Raw genomic sequence first — 19628 nt, 5'->3', positions numbered from 1 at the left:
CCACCTCAGCCCTTCTGTCGCGCACGCACGCACGCTCGCCTCCCTCCTCTCCCTCCCTCCCTCCCTCTCTCTCTCTCTCTCTGTCTCTCTCTGTCTCTCTCTCACACACACACACCACAGTGATCTATTTGCAGAGCGAGCTACCGCAAAGCTCGGTGCTCCGTGATTGTGTTAAACGCAAGGGTTTGTTTAACGCTCTCAACCCGTTAACCTCGAACAACACTCAAACAAGTTCACGGCGGTGTGTAATCTACACCGGACGTTAAAGACGACGGGTAAACGGTGAAAACGATAATCTTATGATTGCAGGGCAACAAGATTAACGCATTACACACCGCCTCGAGGAATTACGAAAAACCGAGACGGTTATTTGAAGAATGTGAGGACATCTCGACGGTAAGCTTCTTTTAGACGAGCTTTCTGGGTATTCTGGTAGTACGGTACATGGTGGGGGATTGTTATTGAAGTAGAAAGCCGCGATCTCGCTGTTCAGATGTGGATCTCGAGGACAATAGGTGAAGTCTACACCCCCGGTACACACGAACTGCATCCGCTAGGCTTGCGGAGTTACATAGACACACTCACACACCCTCACAAAGCAGAGCAAGGTTTGCAACAAGAGATCATCGCCCTGAGCAGAACAGACATTTCTCTAATTCTTCTATCCCCCCTTGCCCCCCCCCCCTTCTCTATCTCTCCATTGTTCATGTCTAGGCACCGCTTTGGTATTGCGGTACTGGCAAACCGGGAATTATCCGTTAATAGCCATTGGAATTACTGAATCGGGAGAATAAGAATGTTGATGGCGAAGCGAACGTTCTACTGTCAATCAACCCAATCCTCCTGAACAGATCAATGGAAGCCTGTGCGTCGTTACCGACGGAGAATTAAACAGGGACGCGACAATAACTGTCACTCTGCTCTCATATTCAGTGTTTGACGGGAAAAGCACTGACACTCGCGCGCTCCTACCCAGACTCTCATGAAACCACAGACACCTTCCACGACCAAGAATCGTGCTTGTGGGCGTTTACCGTGAGAAGAAAGGGGAGAGTTGTCCGTCAGTGTTGTGAGTTGCGGGGATGGCGGCCGTGGTGACCTACTCTCCGCCGTGGTGGGTCAGCTTGCTGCACCGACTACCGCACTTCAACCTGCAGCTGGAGACGGTTAGCAGTGACTTCAGACCCGAGGACTCAGAGTACCAGAAGGTACAACACTCACACACACTCAGTATACACACACACAGGTATATGAAAGACCTCCAGGTGTGTTGAATCAATGGTGATAGAGGACACTGGGATGGAGAGACAGGAGAAGGGGGGATGAAGAGAGGGAGAGATAGTGAGAGAGAGAGAGAAGGAGGGAGAGAGGGAGGAATGAAGAGAGGAAGAGGAGGGATGAAGAGAGGAAGAGGAGGGATGAAGAGAGGAGGAAGCAGGGATGAAGAGAGAGGAGGAGGAGGGAGAGAGAGGTAGGAGGGATGAAGAGAGAGGAGGAGGAGGGAGAGAGAGGTAGGAGGGATGAAGAGAGAGGAGGAGGAGGGAGAGAGAGGTAGGAGGGATGAAGAGAGAGGAGGAGGAGGGAGAGAGAGGTAGGAGGGATGAAGAGAGAGGAGGAGGAGGGAGGATCTGACCCACTCCTGCTGCAGCAGAACTAAGCTGCTTGTTCCCACGGCAACAATATGGCAGTAGTTCCCACGGCAGCAAGGGATGGAGGGAGGGAGGAGAGGAATGAGTCAGGAGGAGGAGGATGGATGGTGGGAGGAGGGGAGAGGAGAGAAGAGGGATGGCGGAGGTAGAACTCAGAGGAAAGACGGAGGACAGAGATGGGGAGGTTTCTATATTTCTGTCTTACCCTCTCACTCTCCATCTCTCTCTTCCTTTCCCTTCTCCTCAGTCACCCTGAACCGTTGAGCACTTTCTTCCTCCAAACCACTTCACGTCTGGACTAATGCTCTTTGTGTGTGTGTGTGTGTGTGTGTTGAATCTGAGGTCATTATTAACCTTGTAATCACCAGACAACAGGACAATCTGGAGAGAGAGGGAGGTGGAGGGAGGAGAGGGAGAGGCAGAGGGAAGGAGAGAGAACAGAGCAATCTCTGTCCTTCTTTAGATGGTCTCACTCTGTCTCAGAGCCTTTCATCACTCATTCACACACACACACACACACACAAACTCACACACACAGAGGGTACTGTGGGTTAGATACTCTCACACTCACACAAGTGAGTTCTCCAAAGTAGTCTCCCCCTCTCTCTCCCCCCCTCTCTCCCACACAGAGGCCTCTGTTCTCAGGTGATTGGACAACAGCTTAATCAGTATTCAGCTAGACCATGCCTGGAATCACCCCAGCTTCTCGCTCGCTTGCCCCTCCCCTTCCCCTCTGTTGTTTTGAATGCTGATCATACGAAAGATCTCAAAACTGGTAGAAGTTGCCTGTCTGTCCAGGATGTGTGTGCCTGTGTATGTAAAGAGTGTGGGTATAAAGTACAGATTCAGCAGAAAAACAGCTGCAGAACATTACGGAGGAAACACATGGCTAAAACTGCAGATGAGGAACAGAAGCACACATACACAAGCATAGACACACACACAGACAAGAATACACACACACACAGACAAGGATACACACGCACACACACAGACACAAGCACAGGGGTCAGGAAGCTGAAACCAGCCTCAGCAAGGTCAGGTCACTCAAGTGGAAGTGACTGATCCTGTCACACACACACACACAGACAGACAGACTGGAATTAGACCAGTCTGGAATTAGACCAGTCTGGAATTAGACCATGCAGTATACAGTCCCTCCCTGTTCCTTATTCTAACCACTAATTGCGTGTGTCTTTATGTAGGACACCTGCCAGTCTGGGTCAGCTAGGAGGTTGTGACCCAGTTTTTGATCATTGTTGTATGGAATGTATTATGTTTTCTATGCTGGCGTGGGACTAGTTTAGTTTAACTTGGTGTAAGATAAAGATGTTAGTTTATCCTTCCCACCTCCTCTCCCCACCTCTCCTCCTCTCTCCCCACCTCTCCTCCTCTCTCCTCTCCTCTCCTCCCCACCTCTCCTCCTCTCTCCCCACCTCTCCTCCTCTCTCCTCTCCTCCCCACCTCTCCTCCTCTCTCCTCTCCTCCCCACCTCTCCTCCTCTCTCCCCACCTCTCCTCCTCTCTCCTCTCCTCCCCACCTCTCCTCCTCTCTCCCCACCTCTCCTCCTCTCTCCTCTCCTCCCCACCTCTCCTCCTCTCTCCCCACCTCTCCTTCTCTCTCCTCTCCCCACCTCTCATCCTCTCTGCTCCCCTCCCCACCTCCTCTCCTCTCCCCACCTCCTCTCCTCTCCCCACCTCTCCTCCTCTCTCCCCACCTCTCCTCCTTTCTCCTCTCCTCTCCTCCCCACCTCTCCTCCTCTCTCCCCACCTCTCCTTCTCTCTCCTCTCCCCACCTCTCCTCCTCTCTGCTCTCCTCCCCACCTCTCCTCCTCCCCACCTCTACTCCCCCTCTCTCCTCTCTCTGACAGAATAACAGGTTGTCTTAGACCCCCACCTTTAAAGCTGTTGTTGTGTGTGATTGTTGTGGAGGGTCTCAAGCTCATAGCACTTCTAACAAGTCTGGGTCTAGAAACGCTGCTGACTTAAGTGGAATATTTTCTCTCTCTGTTATGAAACCAATTCCTCAGCTGTGTCTGTCTCTCTCCATGTCTGTCTGTCTGTCTCCATGTCTGTCTGTCTCCCTCCATGTCTGTCTGTCTGTCTCCATGTCTGTCTGTCTTCCTCCATGTCTGTCTGTCTGTCTCCATGTCTGTCTGTCTGTCTCCATGTCTGTCTGTCTCCACGTCTGTCTGTCTCCACGTCTGTCTGTCTCCCTCCGTGTCTGTCTCCCTCCATGTCTGTCTGTCTGACTCCATGTCTGTCTGTCTCCCTCCATGTCTGTCTGTCTGTCTGTCTCCATGTCTGTCTGTCTCCCTCCATGTCTGTCTGTCTGTCTCCATGTCTGTCTGTCTCCCTCCATGTCTGTCTGTCTGTCTCCATGTCTGTCTGTCTTCCTCCATGTCTGTCTGTCTCCATGTCTGTCTGTCTGTCTCCATGTCTGTCTGTCTGTCTCCATGTCTGTCTGTCTCCACGTCTGTCTGTCTCCACGTCTGTCTGTCTCCCTCCGTGTCTGTCTCCCTCCATGTCTGTCTGTCTGACTCCATGTCTGTCTGTCTCCCTCCATGTCTGTCTGTCTGTCTGTCTCCATGTCTGTCTGTCTCCATGTCTGTCTGTCTGTCTGTCTGTCTCCATGTCTCTGTCTTCCTCCATGTCTGTCTCCATGTCTGTCTGTCTCCACGTCTGTCTCCCTCCATGTCTGTCTCCCTCCATGTCTGTCTGTCTCCACGTCTGTCTGTCTCCACGTCTGTCTGTCTCCCTCCGTGTCTGTCTCCCTCCGTGTCTGACTCTATGTCTGTCTGTCTGTCTCCGTGTCTGTCTGTCTGTCTCCATGTCTGTCTGTCTCCCTCCATGTCTGTCTGTCTCCATGTCTCTGTCTTCCTCCATGTCTGTCTCCATGTCTGTCTGTCTCCATGTCTGTCTCCCTCCGTGTCTGTCTCCATGTCTGTCTGTCTGTCTCCATGTCTGTCTGTCTCCATGTCTTTGCAGTGCGAATCTGACTGTGCTGTTTCTCCCCCAGTCGGTGCTGTTGCTAGGCGTCGTGGCCCTGCTGTGTCTGGCCTTGGACCTCCTGTTCCTCCTCTTCTATTCCTTCTGGCTGTGCTGTCGCACACGCAAGAACCACGACACACACACACACGCTCACACACAGCAGCCTGGCCCTGACTGCTGCTGCACCGCCTGGTGTGTGATCATAGCTACGCTGGTTTGCAGGTGAGACACGCACACAGGGGCACACACTCACACAAATTCTGTATGAGACTGAACTTTAGTGTACATCATACACTATCTCTCGCCTTCTCTCTCTCTCCCCCTTTCTCTCTCTCTCCCCTCCTTTTCACTCCTTTATTTATTTATTTTTATATTCTGCCTTCGTACTCTGGCCTAGAAAGGTTGCCATGGAGACTGAAGCAGGCTTGATGCAGAGACGAGAAATGAATTATACACTCAGTGTCTGTGTACAGTGATGCTGTAGTGGTTGAAAGTCACAGCGATGCTGTAGTGGTTGATAGTCACAGTGATGCAGTAGTGGTTGATAGTGACAGTAATGCTGTAGTGGTTGATAGTCACAGTGATGCTGTAGTGGTTGATAGTGACAGTAATGCTGTAGTGGTTGAAAGTCACAGTGATGCTGTAGTGGTTGATAGTGACAGTAATGCTGTAGTGGTTGAAAGTCACAGTGATGCTGTAGTGGTTGATAGTGACAGTAATGCTGTAGTGGTTGATAGTCACAGTGATGCTGTAGTGGTTGATAGTGACAGTAATGCTGTAGTGGTTGATAGTCACAGTGATGCTGTAGTGGTTGATAGTGACAGTAATGCTGTAGTGGTTGATAGTGACAGTAATGCTGTAGTGGTTGATAGTGACAGTAATGCTGTAGTGGTTGATAGTCACAGTGATGCTGTAGTGGTTGATAGTGACAGTAATGCTGTAGTGGTTGATAGTCACAGTGATGCTGTAGTGGTTGATAGTGACAGTAATGCTGTAGTGGTTGATAGTCACAGTGATGCTGTAGTGGTTGATAGTGACAGTAATGCTGTAGTGGTTGATAGTCACAGTGATGCTGTAGTGGTTGATAGTGACAGTAATGCTGTAGTGGTTGATAGTCACAGTGATGCTGTAGTGGTTGATAGTGACAGTAATGCTGTAGTGGTTGATAGTCACAGTGATGCTGTAGTGGTTGATAGTGACAGTAATGCTGTAGTGGTTGATAGTCACAGTGATGCTGTAGTGGTTGATAGTGACAGTAATGCTGTAGTGGTTGATAGTCATAGTAATGCAGTAGTGGTTGATAGGGACAGTGATGCAGTAGTGGTTGATAGGGACAGTGATGCAGTAGTGGTTGATAGTGATAGTAATGCTGTAGTGGTTGATAGTCACAGTGATGCAGTAGTGGTTGATAGTGATAGTAATGCTGTAGTGGTTGATAGGGACAGTGATGCAGTAGTGGTTGATAGGGATAGCTTCAGTGATAGTGATATTGACCTCTTCTATATCCTGTCTCTAGCTTTAAACATACTGGTAGCACAGGTTGATGCGTGTACTTTGATACACACACACACACATATACACACACGTACTCTCTCTTCCTCTCCCTGCCTCTCTCTCTCTCACCCTCTCTCTATAGGCTAAATGAGAACAGCAATGTTAGTACAATAGAATAAGAAAGGTCTACGAGGTCATAAACCTCTGATTAAACACTCCATAACACACACACATACACACAGGGGGCCTCTTCAGCTAATGGTGTAGAATTAAGTGCTTTAATGACAGCCATAAATCCAGCTGTACTAATGTGTCTGGTCAGTTAGTCTATAGAGAACATCACCATTATACACACAACACACCACACACACACTACACCACACACTACACACACAAATTTTTCATTTGATTTTAATTTAGCTGATGCTTTTACCCGAAGCACCAAACACACATGCATGTAGAGAGAGACACAGGATGAGGAGGGAGACAGGATAGAGTGAGTGTGGGAGAGAGGGAGGGAAAGTGAGAGCGGGAAAGTGAGAGAGAGAAAGTGAGAGAGGGAGGAAGAGGGAGGGAGAGAGAGGGAGGGAGAGAGAGGGAAAGTGAGAAAGGGAGAGGGAGGGACAGAGATGCAGGGAGAGTGGGAGAGAGGAAAAGTGGGAGAGGGAGGGAAAGTGAGAGAGGGAGAGGGAGGGAGAGAGAGGGAAAGTGAGAAAGGGAGAGGGAGGGACAGAGATGCAGGGAGAGAGGGAGAGAGGAAAAGTGGGAGAGGGAGGGAAAGTGAGAGAGGGAGAGGGAGGGAGAGAGAGGCAGGGAGAGAGGGAGAGGGAGGGAGAGGCAGGGAGAGAGGGAGAGGGATGGAGAGAGAGGGAACGTGATAGAGGGAGAGGGAGGGAGAGAGAGGGAAAGTGATAGAGGGAGAGGGAGGGAGAGAGAGGGAGAGGGAGGAAGAGAGGGAAAGTGAGAGAGGGTTCGTCTGATCTCTGCAGCGCGAAGATGAGTGTGTGTGAGTGTGTGTGAGTGTGTATGTGTGTGAGTGTGTGTGTTCATGTGTGCACTGTATCAGAAGAATCACATTAAGTACAGTCTGGCTGACCGGCTATAGTTCGGATATTGTTTATGCTTGTGTGTGTGTCTGGTGTGTGTGTGTGTGTGTGTTTGGTGTGTGTGAGTGGTGTGTGTGTGTGTTTAAACAAAAAGGGTGGGACTAATGCACACTTATACCAGCCAATTAGATAACACTTCCTGGTTCCTGTCTCCCTCAGCGCTGGCATCGCCGTGGGTTTCTACGGTAACGGAGAATCGTGCGATGGGGCCAATCGTCTGGCTTACTCCCTTCGTCATGCCAACCGCACTGTGGCAGGGGTGGACAAGCTGGTGAGACACACACACACACACAGACATGCACAAACATATAACATGGTAGCACTGTAGTAGGAGACTTTACATCTGTGTTTGTGTGATGTGTGTGTCTGTATGTATGTTGTGTGTGTGTGTGTGTGTGTATGATATACGTATGGTGTGTGTGTGTATGGTGTGTGTGTGTATGGTGTGTGTATGTATGGTGTGTGTATGTATGGTGTGTGTGTGTGTATGATGTGTGGTGTGTGTGTGTCTCCCACCAGGTGTCCGAGAGCGCGCTGGCATTGAATGAGACAGTGGAGGCAGGGCTAGTGCAGCTGGAGTTGTCCTATCAGGAGCAGGCAGACTACGTCTCATTGGTCCAGAAGCTGCAGGGTCAGCTGGATGAGCTGCTGAGGCTGCTATTGGCTGTTCCCTTCTGGTCCAACACCCAGGTCTCCCTGGAGACGCTGGCCCGCTCCACCGAGGCCTTCGACTGGTACAGGTAGGACACGCCCCCAGGTAGGACACGCCCCCAGGTAGGACACGCCCCCAGGTAGGACAAGGCCCCAAGTAGGACACGCCCCCAGGTAGGACACCCCCCCAGGTAGGACATGCCCCCAGGTAGGACACCCCCCCAGGTAGGACACGCCCCCCCCAGGTACGCCCCCCCTCCCAGGTAGGACGCCCCCCCAGGTAGGACACCCCCCCAGGTAGGACACACCCCCAGGTAGGACACGCCCCCCCAGGTACAACACCCCCCCCCAGGTAGGACACCCCCCAGGTAGGACACACCCCCCCAGGTACGACACATTAAAAATAATTATAATTTAAAAATAAAAATGATTATTGTTTATTATCATTTGCCGTGCCCCAAAAAAATAGTGCAGTTAACGAAGGTTTCTTTTTGACCCTGGGAATCACCTGTTGTCACATGACTTCGACTGCCGACGGTACCCGAATGATGGAGAGAGGGCTTTTAGATGGAAAGTTTCAAAAAGTTGCGAGACGGCTCGGTTGACAAAACTAAGGCTGTGTGTACTGATTGTCAGGCTGAGTTTAGTTATCACCAGAGTACTTCCAGCCTAAACAAAAAATATTAAGATCAATCTGAAGTATGTTTGAATATTATGGAGCAGGATATCGTAGTAGGCTCTGAGACAACATGTCTTAAATGTATTTTATATTCCAGAACAAATCTTGTGGATGTTTATTATACAGCAGTATAGTTTGTGAATGAATTAAAGCTCCCTCACAATTCACATTTACACATAGTCTATTAGCAGACGCTCTTATCCAGAGAAACTTACAGTACGTTCTGGGACATTTTCCCCGAGGCAGTAGGGTGAAGTGCCTTGCCCAAGGACACAACGTCATGTGCACCGGCCGGAAATCGAACTGGCAACCTTCAGATTACTAGCCCGATGCTCTACCCGCTCAGCCACCTGACTCCTTTAAGTCTTGTTCCATCTGAACTTGTTATATGGACATTATCATCCAGTTAGGCCTATTTGAAGTTTTAAAGTACACCCTTTTAATGTTAGATATAAAAAAAAAAAACTTTTATTGGGGTAAAATGTTAACAGATTAAATAGATAATTTTGCGATTAATTGCGATTAATCATATGAAATAATGTGATTAATCGCGATAAAATATTTTAATCGCTTGACAGCCCTAGAGTATATATATATATATATATATATATATACACACACAGTATGTATATATATGATGTGTGTGTGTGTGTATATATATATATATATATATATATATATATGTGTGTATATATGTGTGTTGCAGGTGGCTGGCATACCTGACTCTGCTGCTGTTTGATGTCCTCATCTGTCTGCTGGTGCTCTTCGGGCTCATACGCAACTCTAAAGGCACTCTGATTGGGTAGGTCAGGTCACATGACCCCTGTAAAGGCATTAATTGAGATGAGAGGTTAGGAGTGAACCAAGAATTGGAGAAGAGAAGGAGAGAGAGGTGGAGAGAGAGACTTAGTGAGAATACAAACACCATCTTGTGTGACAGAGACTCATGTTCAACACTGTGTGTTTGTGTTGTGTCTCCACAAGTGTGACTCTTGTTGTTTTGAGGAGACTGCAACCAAACAACCAAAATACACACACACATTCACACTCATCAAACACACACACAAATAACATGCGTTTGTATAAAGCCCTTTTCTCCCTCCCCCTCCTCCCCCAGGGTGTGTCTGCTGGGAGTGTTGACCCTGACCATCAGCTGGCTCTCTCTGGGGCTGGAGCTGACCACTGCTGCAGTGAGGACCAGGGGGAGGACCGGGGGGGAGGACTGGGGGGGAGGACCAGGGGGGAGGACCGGGGGGAGGACTGGGGGGGAGGACTGGGGGGGAGGACTGGGGGGGAGGACTAGGTTGGAGGACTGGGGGGGAGGACCGGGGGGGGGGACTGGGGGGGAGGACCGGGGGGGAGGACTGGGGTGGAGGACCGGGGGGGGGGACTGGGGGGGAGGACCAGGGGGTAGGACCGGGGGGGAGGACTGGGGGGAGGACTGGGGGGGAGGACTAGGGGGGAGGACCGGGGGGGAGGACTGGGGGGGAGGACCGGGGGGGAGGACTGGGGGGGAGGACCGGGGGGGGGGACTGGGGGGGAGGACCGGGGGGGAGGACTGGGGGGGAGGACCGGGGGGGAGGACTGGGGTGGAAGACCGGGGGGGAGGACCAGGGGGGAGGACCGGGGGGGAGGAACGGGGGGAGGAATGGGGGGGAGGACCAGGGGGGAGGACTGGTTGTCGTCTTGTTGTGGTTGTTTGATGGTTGTGTGATATCTTTCCTCAGACGGCGAGTGATTTCTGCATTTCCCCAGATACCTATATCACCAGGGTAACCAAGGAACATGCTGTCATCGACCAAGGTGAACGAACGAGAGGGATGAAGTAAAGGAAGGAGAGATAGAGAGATGGGTGGAGAGATAGAGGGATGGGTGGGGAGATAAAGGGATAGGGGGAGAGATAGAGGGATGGGTGGAGAGATAGAGGGATAGGGGGAGAGAGAGAGGGATGGGTGGAGAGATGGAGGGATGGGTGGAGAGATAGAGGGATAGGGGGAGAGATAGAGGGATGAGTGGAGAGATAGAGGGATGGGTGGAGAGATGGAGGGATGGATGGAGAGATGGGTTCTATCCTACTGACAGACCAACCTTGATAATGTCACTCACTGTGTGTGAGTGTCCTGGTGGGATTGGTTGATAGGCAGGTGGCTAAAAAGCTTTCTATCTGCACCCTCCTCTCCCTGGTCCCTGGTGTGTGTGTGTGTGTGTGTGTAGACCTTATCTAGGTCTACAGGTCTCGTTTAATCTCTCTGCTTCCCTTTAGTCTTCTCTCTGTCCTGCTCTCTCTCTCCTGCTCTCCCTCTCTCTCTCCTGCTCTCCTCTCTTTCTCCTGCTCTCTCTCTCTCTCTCTCTCTCTTTTTCATCTGTCAGAGTTCATATTTGTTCTCTCTGGCAGTCTATCAATCATTGGCATTGCCGTGGTTTCAACCCCTTCAATAACTGGAATTGCCATGGTTTATTCCCCATGCCCCATTTCCATGGTTGCCATCTTTGTGTATATTACCAGTTCTAATATTAAATATCAATATGATGCATTTACAGATATATCCTGTGTGTGTAAATGTAAATATATATTTCTACTGTAACATAATAATACGTCAGTGTGCATAAGTATTTGATATATGAAGAGACGTGTGTGTGCATGTGTGTTTACAGATATCTTGCAGTACTACCTACAGTGCAGCTCTGGGCAGGTCAACCCCTTCCAGCAGGTACACGGTCGTCTTTCATCCATCTTGTAGTTCTCGCTCTCCTTTAGGTTTCTTCCTGTTGTGCAATTAAAAAAAGTTTTGAGATGAAGTGTCTCACAGCTCTTGTAATTGTGGGCGTGTGTGTGTGTGTGTTCCAGAGGCTGTCAGGAAGCCACAAGTCATTGGTGGAGATGCAGGATGACGTGTCAGAACTTCTCAGATCAGCTACCAGAGACTACCCCAGCACCAAGGTGGGTGAGAACACACATACTGTATATCCTCTGGGTGTGAACACATATACTGTATATCCTCTGGGTGAGAACACATATACTGTATATCCTCTGGGTGAGAACACATATACTGTATATCCTCTGGGTGTGAACACATATACTGTATATCCTCTGGGTGAGAACACATATACTGTATATCCTCTGGGTGAGAACACATATACTGTATATCCTCTGGGTGTGAATCTGGGTGTGTACAACATGTGTGTGTATAACGTGTGTATGTGTGTGAACAATATGTGTGTGTATAACGTGTGTGTGTGTGCAGGGTCAACTCCAGCAGATTCAGACAGTGTTGAACTCCACAGAGGTGGGTCTCCACCAACTGACTGCTCTGCTAGACTGTCGCAGCCTTCACATGGTGAGTGTGTGTGTGTGTGTAGATCCTCTGTGTGTGTATATATAACAAGTGTGTAAATGTAACCCGTGTGTGTGTGTGCTCCAGGACTATGTGCAGGCGCTGACAGGCCTGTGTTATGACGGGCTGGAGGGGGTGATCTACCTGGTCCTCTTCTCCTTCGTCACCGCTCTCATGTTCTCCTCCATCATCTGCAGCGTGCCTCACACCTGGCCCAGCAACAGGTACACACACACACACACACCTGGCCCAGCAAGGTGTGGCCCACCTGGCCCACCTGGCCCAGCAACAGGTGTACACACACACACACACCTGGCCCAGCAACAGGTGTACACACACACACACACCTGGCCCAGCAACAGGTACACACACACACACACCTGGCCCAGCAACAGGTACACACACACACACACCTGGCCCAGCAACAGGTACACACACACACATTATATACAAACAGATGATATGCACATACACTCAGAAACAGAGGCGTACAAACACACACACTCATACAGAGCTCTGTCCACATGCTCGTTGGGACTGTTCTAATCCCCAGTGGAGCTTACATCTCCTGACCTTTGATCTACACACCACTATGACATCATCAAACACTATGACATCATCATGCATGGTGACATCATCATGCATTATGACATCATCATGAACTTCATGCATGCTATGGTTGTCTGCCTGCCTGTCTGTCTATCTGTCTGTCTATTCGTCTGTCTGACTGACTGACTGACTGACTGACTGTCTGTCTGTCTGTGTGTGTCTGTCTGTGTCTGTCTGTCTATTCGCCTGCCGGCCTGCTGGCCTGTCTGTTTGTCTGCCTGTCTGCCTGTCTGCCTGCCTGTCTGCCAGCCTGTCTTAGTGTTAACCAATCAGCACTGTTGTTTTAGAGTCACCATTTCTTTCTGTTTGTCACTTCCTCCCTTGGTCCCGCCCCTTCCTGTCCTGATTTGGAAAGCCCAAGTGTAGGAAAACCGTTCCTTAATCATAATCTGAGCCAGCAGATTTGATTTCTGAATCCGAGTCGACAGATTTGATTCGTAAATCTGAGTCGGCAGATTCAATTCTTGAATCAGAATCTCAGACAAAAGGTCTGATGTTGATGTTGGAGTTAGCTGAGGATTCAGGTGTAACAGTGAAACAGCAGTTACACTGCCCTCTGCTGGCCTGATGTGACGTCTACAGTAGAAAGAATAAACTAGTTCTCTGCATAAGGGTTTATTTATTAAGTTTTCTAAATTATAAATATTATTTATTTATTTAAAATCTTGTGTGACTGCACGCCTCTCCTGTCCTGACTGAAGACCAGCTGGCATGGGGGGTCAGGAGAGACCAGCTGGCCAGGGGGTCAGGAGAGACCAGCTGGCATGGGGGGTCAGGAGAGACCAGCTGGCATGGGGGTCAGGAGAGAGACCAGCTGGCATGGGGGGTCAGGAGAGAGACCAGCTGGCATGGGGGGTCAGGAGAGACCAGCTGGCATGGGGGGTCAGGAGAGACCAGCTGGCATGGGGGGTCAGGAGAGACCAGCTGGCCAGGGGGGGTCAGGAGAGACCAGCTGGCATGGGGGGTCAGGAGAAACCAGCTGGCATGGGGGGTCAAGAGAGAGACAAGCTGGCATGGGGGGTCAGGAAAGACCAGCTGGCATGGGGGGTCAGGAGAGACCAGCTGGCCAGGGGGGGTCAGGAGAGACCAGCTGGCATGGGGGGTCAGGAGAGACCAGCTGGCATGGGGGGTCAGGAGAGACCAGCTGGCATGGGGGGTCAGGAGAGACCAGCTGGCATGGGGGGTCAGGAGAGTCTGTTCTGTTATCATGATTTTTTTTTTTTTTGTAACTTTCTCTCTAATCAGTTTAGCTTCAGTTTCCATGGTGACCTCTAAGATGCATGGTACAAGCCAATCCACTGGTTGTTGCCGTATAAACTAGAGGACCTTTTTCTTGTGATGAGGCACGGATGAGGCGCGGATGAGGCAGGGGAGGGACAGGGATGAGGACCCTCTTCCAACACCTGTTTCACTCTACTGTCTCTCTTGGATCTCCTCCTTCCCTCCCCCACTCTCCCTCTCACCCATCCCTCTCTCATCTGCTTTCCCTCTCCCTGGCCCCCCCCCACCTCCTCTCCCTGGCCACATCCCTCCTCCTCTCCCTGGCCCCGCCCCTCCTCCTCTCCCTGGCCCCGCCCCTCCTCCTCTCCCTGGCCACATCCCTCCTCCTCCCTGGCCCCGCCCCTCCTCCTCTCCCTGGCCCCGCCCCTCATCCTCTCCCTGGCCCCGCCCCTTCTCCTCTCCCTGGCCCCGCCCCTTCTCCTCTCCCTGGTCTGCCCCTCCTCTCCCTGGCCCCACCCCTCCTCCTCTCCCTGGCCCCGCCCCTCCTCTCCCTGGCCCCCCCCACCTCCTCTCCCTGGCCACATTCCTCCTCCTCTCCCTGGCCCCGCCCCTCCTCCTCTCCCTGGCCCCGCCCCTCCTCCTCTCCCTGGCCCCGCCCCTCCTCCTCTCTCTGGCCCCGCCCCTCCTCCTCTCCCTGGCCCCGCCCCTTCTCCTCTCCCTGGTCTGCCCCTCCACTCCCTGGCCCCACCCCTCCTCCTCTCCCTGGCCCCGCCCCTCCTCTCCCTGGCCCCGCCCCTCCTCCTCTCCCTGGTCTGCCCCTCCTCTCCCTGGCCCCACCCCTCCTCCTCTCCCTGGCCCCGCCCCTCCTCTCCCTGGCCCCCCCCCACCTCCTCTCCCTGGCCCCGCCCTTCCTCCTCTCTCTGGCCAATGAAGGATGGATGAGGAGGATGGAGAGGAGGAGTCTGGCGCTTCGCGTGGTCCCCATGACAACCTGTACCGCGTGCACATGCCCAGTCTGTACAGCTGTGGTTCGAGCTACGGCAGTGAAGCCAGCCTCCCAGCCACCGCGCACACTGTCAGCAATGCCCCCGTCACTGAGTACATGTGAGTTAGCATGAACGCTAGCAGCCTCATAGGGTTACAGTTTATACCTGTTGGCACAAAGCCCCATAGGGTTACAGGTTACATGAGTTATCACACACACTAGCAGTTAGCCTACACACTAGCAGTTAGCCTACACACTAGCTGCCCCATAGGGTTGCACTGTATTTTATGGTAAAAATTTGCAGTTAGCTATTGCAGCCAAGCCAGCCTCCTGGCCACTGCTCACAGTGTCCCGTTACTGAATACATGTGAGTTAGCATGCTAAGAGCCCCATAGTGCTAAACTGTATTTCCTTTAGCGGCTATCAGTAACCATGTACACTAGTGGTCCTATAGAGTTACATGGTAATTATTACTGTTAGCACCCATTGGGCTAAAATATAATTGAGTTTGTAGCAAACAGTGGACACAGCAAACAGTGTCCAGAGGGACACTGCACTGTATGTCAGTTAGCGACTAGCAGTTAGCATGCATGCTAGCAGCCCCTTTGTGCTACACTGTATTTGAGGTATCCACTAGCAGTTAGCACTCTTGTTAGCAATAACAAATACGGTAGCTGGATAACTGGAGGGCTTATTGAGGTTACTACACAAGGTTATAGTGATTAGTTATCGTTACCGTTACACAGTGGCCGGTTTTTGGGTAAGCGTTGCCGTAGTGACGACTTAAGTAACTCTGGTTTTGTACTCCAGGAACCAAAGCGCTAACTTTCAGACCCCGCGCTGCGAGAACACCCCTCTCATTGGCAGGGAGTCCCCTCCGCCCTCTGTAAGTGCACACTTTCTAGTTCACACCTCTCTGTAAGTGCACACTACCTACACTTCTGTACAGGGACATAACTTAGTAGACACCTCTCTGTAAGTGCACACTACCTACACTTCTGTACAGGGACATTACTTAGTACACACCTCTCATAAGTGCACACTACCGAGAACGGACACTTTTGAAAAGGCACAATTATCAGTATTACTGTAGTAAACACACAGACAGCTTATATACACATATGGAAGGACAAAAATCCACAAGGTCATTTAGACAGAACCAAGGTCATTTAGACATCCACAAAGTCATTCAGACATCTACAAGATCATTCAGGCATCCACAAAGTCATTGAGACAGAACCAAGGTCATTCAGGCAGACACAAGGTCATTTCGGCCAGCTGGAGGTTTGGAACGCTAAACTCTGACGAGTCGGAAGGTTTCTGTGTTCTAACAAGTTTCAAGCCCCGTCTGCAGCTGGGATTGGTCTCCTCTATTTGTTCATATGGATGAGTCTGTCGTTTCAACCAATCGGCTGCCTTTCCTAATTCTGAGGCAAGCCCTGCTTAGTCTTGTCCTGGCTGGCTATTTCATCCCTGTGCATTGTGGGAAGTGTAGTTTCTCCCAGCGGTCTGTAGATCGTTCCTATTGGTTAGACAGTGCCAGACTACTTCCTGGTTGGCTAATGTCTGTCTACACCTGCACCAGTAAGATGCATCTGGAGAATTGGCCCCTCCCCCTTCCAGTTGTTATTAGACTTCTCGCCGTTCCTTATTGGTCAATCCCACGTTGGGCGCCACGATGTGACCAAGGCGATGATTTTGAACACCCCCCCGGAAACAGGAAACGTCTGGGTACTTCCCCCTCCCTGCCCCCCACCCCACTCCGTTCACATAGCATCTCTGTGTGTTCGTCCTCTGGAAGCATGTGTCACCGTCTATCTGTTCCCTCCCCACACACCAACCAGCCACAATAGTTTCCCCCACATTCTGTCCCCCCCACAGAACTAAACCCAAGTAATCCACACACACACATACCCAAACTACAACTACTCTGTAGCCATGACAATCACACTCGAAGCGGTGGACATTTTGGGCTGGAACACCAAGACCAGTAAAACCATCACCTGGAAACCCCTCCTAAGACAATAAACTAACCCGTAGTAACCCCAGACCTGGAGTTTACCAACAACCACAATTGCCTTCCAACTATGACTCAAAGCTTCTAGAAGTCTAATCCAAATCTAATTCTAACTTGTCAAATGATTAATAATCTTTAATCTGTCGTCATAGCAACTGTTTTAATCCACCACCTCCGGCTGTCCAAATGACTAGTGACTGTCCTCCCTTTGTGTGTGTGTGTGTGTGTGTGACTGTCCTCACTTTGTGTGCGTGTGACTGTCCTCCCTTTGTGTGTGTGTGACTGTCCTCCCTTTGTGTGTGTGTGTGTGTGTGTGTGTGACTGTCCTCCCTGTGTGTGTGTGTGTTTTCTGTTGTCATGGTGTTGCAAACCGTCTGTTCCTAAACTTTCTATCTCATCATCTCTATCGGTCTCTTTCTTTGACTCTCTACCTCTCCGTTTCTCTGTCTCCCAACTCTCTCTCCCTCTCTCTTCCACTCTCTCTCACTCTCTTCCTCTCTCTCTCCAGTACACCTCTAGTATGAGGGCTAAGTATCTGGCCACAGGCCGACCGGAGCAGAACCGTCGCTCAGTCCCTAACGACCAGCTGGACCCGGCGACTCGACCACACCCTACTGCCCGGCCCCAGTCCTCTGTACACTAGAAAAAGAACCTGCCAGAAACCTCCAGAACCCACCACAACTTTCCAGAACCCTCCAGAACTTTCCACAACCCTCCAGAACATTCTAGAACCCACCGGAACTTTCAAGGATCTCCCTGAAGAAGCTTCATACTGCTCCACAGGTGACCCCCCACAACCCTGATCCCACCCCGGTCTGACCCCCAACCAGGCAACTACAGAACCACTAGCCCTGACTCCTGACCTGGATGGTCCTGTCTTGGTGCTGTTTGTCCCAGCTCCTCTTCCTTCCTGACCTTCCTTCACTTTTAACTTTAGAGAATAGATGTTATACACAAACACTCAGACACACCCACACACACGTGCACGCACATGTACGCACATGTACACACATGTACCTGTCCTGTAGGTGTGTAAATAGTGTGTTATTCTAGTGTGGTTATTATGGTGGTGTGTCTGTAGCTGGAATCAGGGATCTGATGCTGTTGTAACGCTGTATAGCACACACACACATGCATATACACACACACATGCATATATATACACACACACGCTTATACACAGACACACACACTTGCATATACACACCCACAGCCAGATTCTGTAACCATAAACTCTGTCAGGTTTGTTGCTATTAACAACTCTCTTATATAATTCTGTATATAGATAAACATACACACACACACCTTGTAACCACGTTGTCTTGCTTTGAATTTATCTGACTTAAATCTTTCTTAATCTGTGCTTTCCCGTGCACACGACATGCGTGCACGAGCGTGTAAATACTGAACGCAACAAGATCTGAGATGGAATGTTCTATGACCTTCCAGAATCTGCAACCCTTTCTGCAGACTTCCGGAATGTGTAGATGGACCTTCTGTGTCTGTATGTCTGTCTGACTGTCTGTGCCAAACTAACCATCTCTATTCTGGGAACACTCAAGATACTACCAGCCATTCTCTCTCTCTTTCCTTCTGTCTCTCTTTCTCGATATATATTCCTCGATCCTTCCATCTCCTGGTGTGTTTTGATTGGTTCTGACATGGAGAGGGGCGGGGGATAGGGGTCGTCATGACCTTTCCTTAACCAACCAGCTTCGCTGGCCAAGCACAACCCCTCTGCGGTACGAAAAAGGGAATACACACACGTTTACACACACATACACACGTTTACACACTCACACTCACTCATAGTGAGGATAATACTAGTGGTTGTTTTGTGGTCATTGTGGTTGCAGTGTAAAGTGTAATAATGTGAATCTGTTCCTTTACTGCTGGGTGATATTACACAACAGCTCACATTGACTGCCAAGCACACACACACACATCTACTGACAGAGAGACACACTCGTTAATTGCCTCACACACACACAGTATTAACTGAAGCAAGCACACACACACACATTTTTTTACTGTCACAAGCACACACCATCTTCAGCTTGCTACCCATAAAGAACTACATATCCCATACAGAACTACATATCCCATACAGAACAACATATCCCATACAGAACTACGTATCCCAGCTCTGTGATGTGACTCTGCATGGGACAGGGCATCATGGGTAATGATGTGAGCTGACCTTGGGGCTTCAACCACTGAGCGACAGTCTCACCTGTCCGTCATCACGTTACCATAGCGATACTACCTAGTCATGTGGGAGGAAACTGGGCAAAAAAATTACAAACGAAAAAACACAAAATAAGACAACATGAACTCTAACAGACTTTCACATGATTGCCCTTTCTGTCTTGTAAAAGGAAACACAACAGCTAGCTCTGATGATGATGATGATGATAATGATGGTGGTGATGATGATAATGGTGGTGATGATGATGATAATAGGCGCGTTCGACTTCATGCAGACAGTTGGCTGCAGTCGGCTGCCTTGAAGCTGAGAATGCCATTGGCTGCTTCAAGTCAGCCGGGCTGCAGGCGGCTGCAGGCGACACCGGCGCTGCATAAATTTGAACGCACCTATTGATGACGGTGGTGATGGTGGTGATGATGACCTATGATTCTCCTGGGATATCATCGTTTTTCGTGTTTCATACAGACATGCCTGTCCATATGTGTCTCCTCAACTGTATCTCTACTGTCTATACTGTACTGTCTATACTGTACTGCCGAGACAATGCTGTCCATGTATACATGTGGTCTCTTAATGATGACATCACTGTCCATGTATACATGTGGTCTCTTAATGATGACATCACTGAGCCTGGAGTTCATGTTCTTAACAAGGTATTAAAGCAACTTTAATTGACTTATAAA

At 50.3% G+C, this 19628-nt stretch overlaps 1 protein-coding gene and 1 long non-coding RNA gene across 2 annotated transcripts in view; one reads left to right on the top strand and one right to left on the bottom strand.

Annotated features, from left to right (window-relative positions):
* LOC146237211 (uncharacterized) overlaps nucleotides 1–13116 on the bottom strand; it is a 21055-nt gene extending 7939 nt beyond the window's left edge. Inside the window, exons 1-3 of the long non-coding RNA XR_014740565.1 lie at nucleotides 12049–13116; nucleotides 11242–11335; nucleotides 9289–9392 (exon numbers count right to left, since the gene is read on the bottom strand). This is a non-coding gene — a long non-coding RNA (uncharacterized LOC146237211). The remainder of the gene's footprint in view (nucleotides 1–9288; nucleotides 9393–11241; nucleotides 11336–12048) is intronic.
* Nucleotides 128–19628, top strand: LOC146237210 (protein tweety homolog 3-like). Its single transcript, XM_084685274.1, has 15 exons — nucleotides 128–396; nucleotides 715–1208; nucleotides 4668–4861; nucleotides 7399–7510; nucleotides 7759–7979; nucleotides 9276–9371; nucleotides 9687–9759; nucleotides 10297–10372; nucleotides 11225–11280; nucleotides 11418–11510; nucleotides 11815–11907; nucleotides 11992–12128; nucleotides 14668–14838; nucleotides 15530–15605; nucleotides 17245–19628. The coding sequence occupies exons 2-15, from the start codon at nucleotides 1083–1085 to the stop codon at nucleotides 17377–17379; spliced, it is 1659 nt and encodes a 552-aa protein (XP_084541400.1). The 5' UTR covers nucleotides 128–396; nucleotides 715–1082; the 3' UTR covers nucleotides 17380–19628.

Source organism: Hypomesus nipponensis, chromosome 21 (genome assembly GCF_054491055.1).
Source record: "Hypomesus nipponensis isolate SF chromosome 21, ASM5449105v1, whole genome shotgun sequence".
Classification (NCBI taxonomy): Eukaryota; Metazoa; Chordata; class Actinopteri; order Osmeriformes; family Osmeridae; genus Hypomesus; species Hypomesus nipponensis.
Note: the sequence above shows the minus strand (reverse complement) of the source record. Positions and strands in the feature narration are given on the sequence as shown.

What these genes read in the sequence shown, in the direction of transcription:
- LOC146237210 (XM_084685274.1), top strand. Translation starts at nt 1,083, where the DNA reads ATGGCGGCCGTGGTGACCTACTCTCCGCCGTGGTGGGTCAGCTTGCTG. An exon ending in AGGTCAACCCCTTCCAGCAG is followed by an intron (nt 11,281 to 11,417) that starts GTACACGGTCGT and finishes TGTGTGTTCCAG; the next exon opens with AGGCTGTCAGGAAGCCACAA. An exon ending in ACTGTCGCAGCCTTCACATG is followed by an intron (nt 11,908 to 11,991) that starts GTGAGTGTGTGT and finishes TGTGTGCTCCAG; the next exon opens with GACTATGTGCAGGCGCTGAC.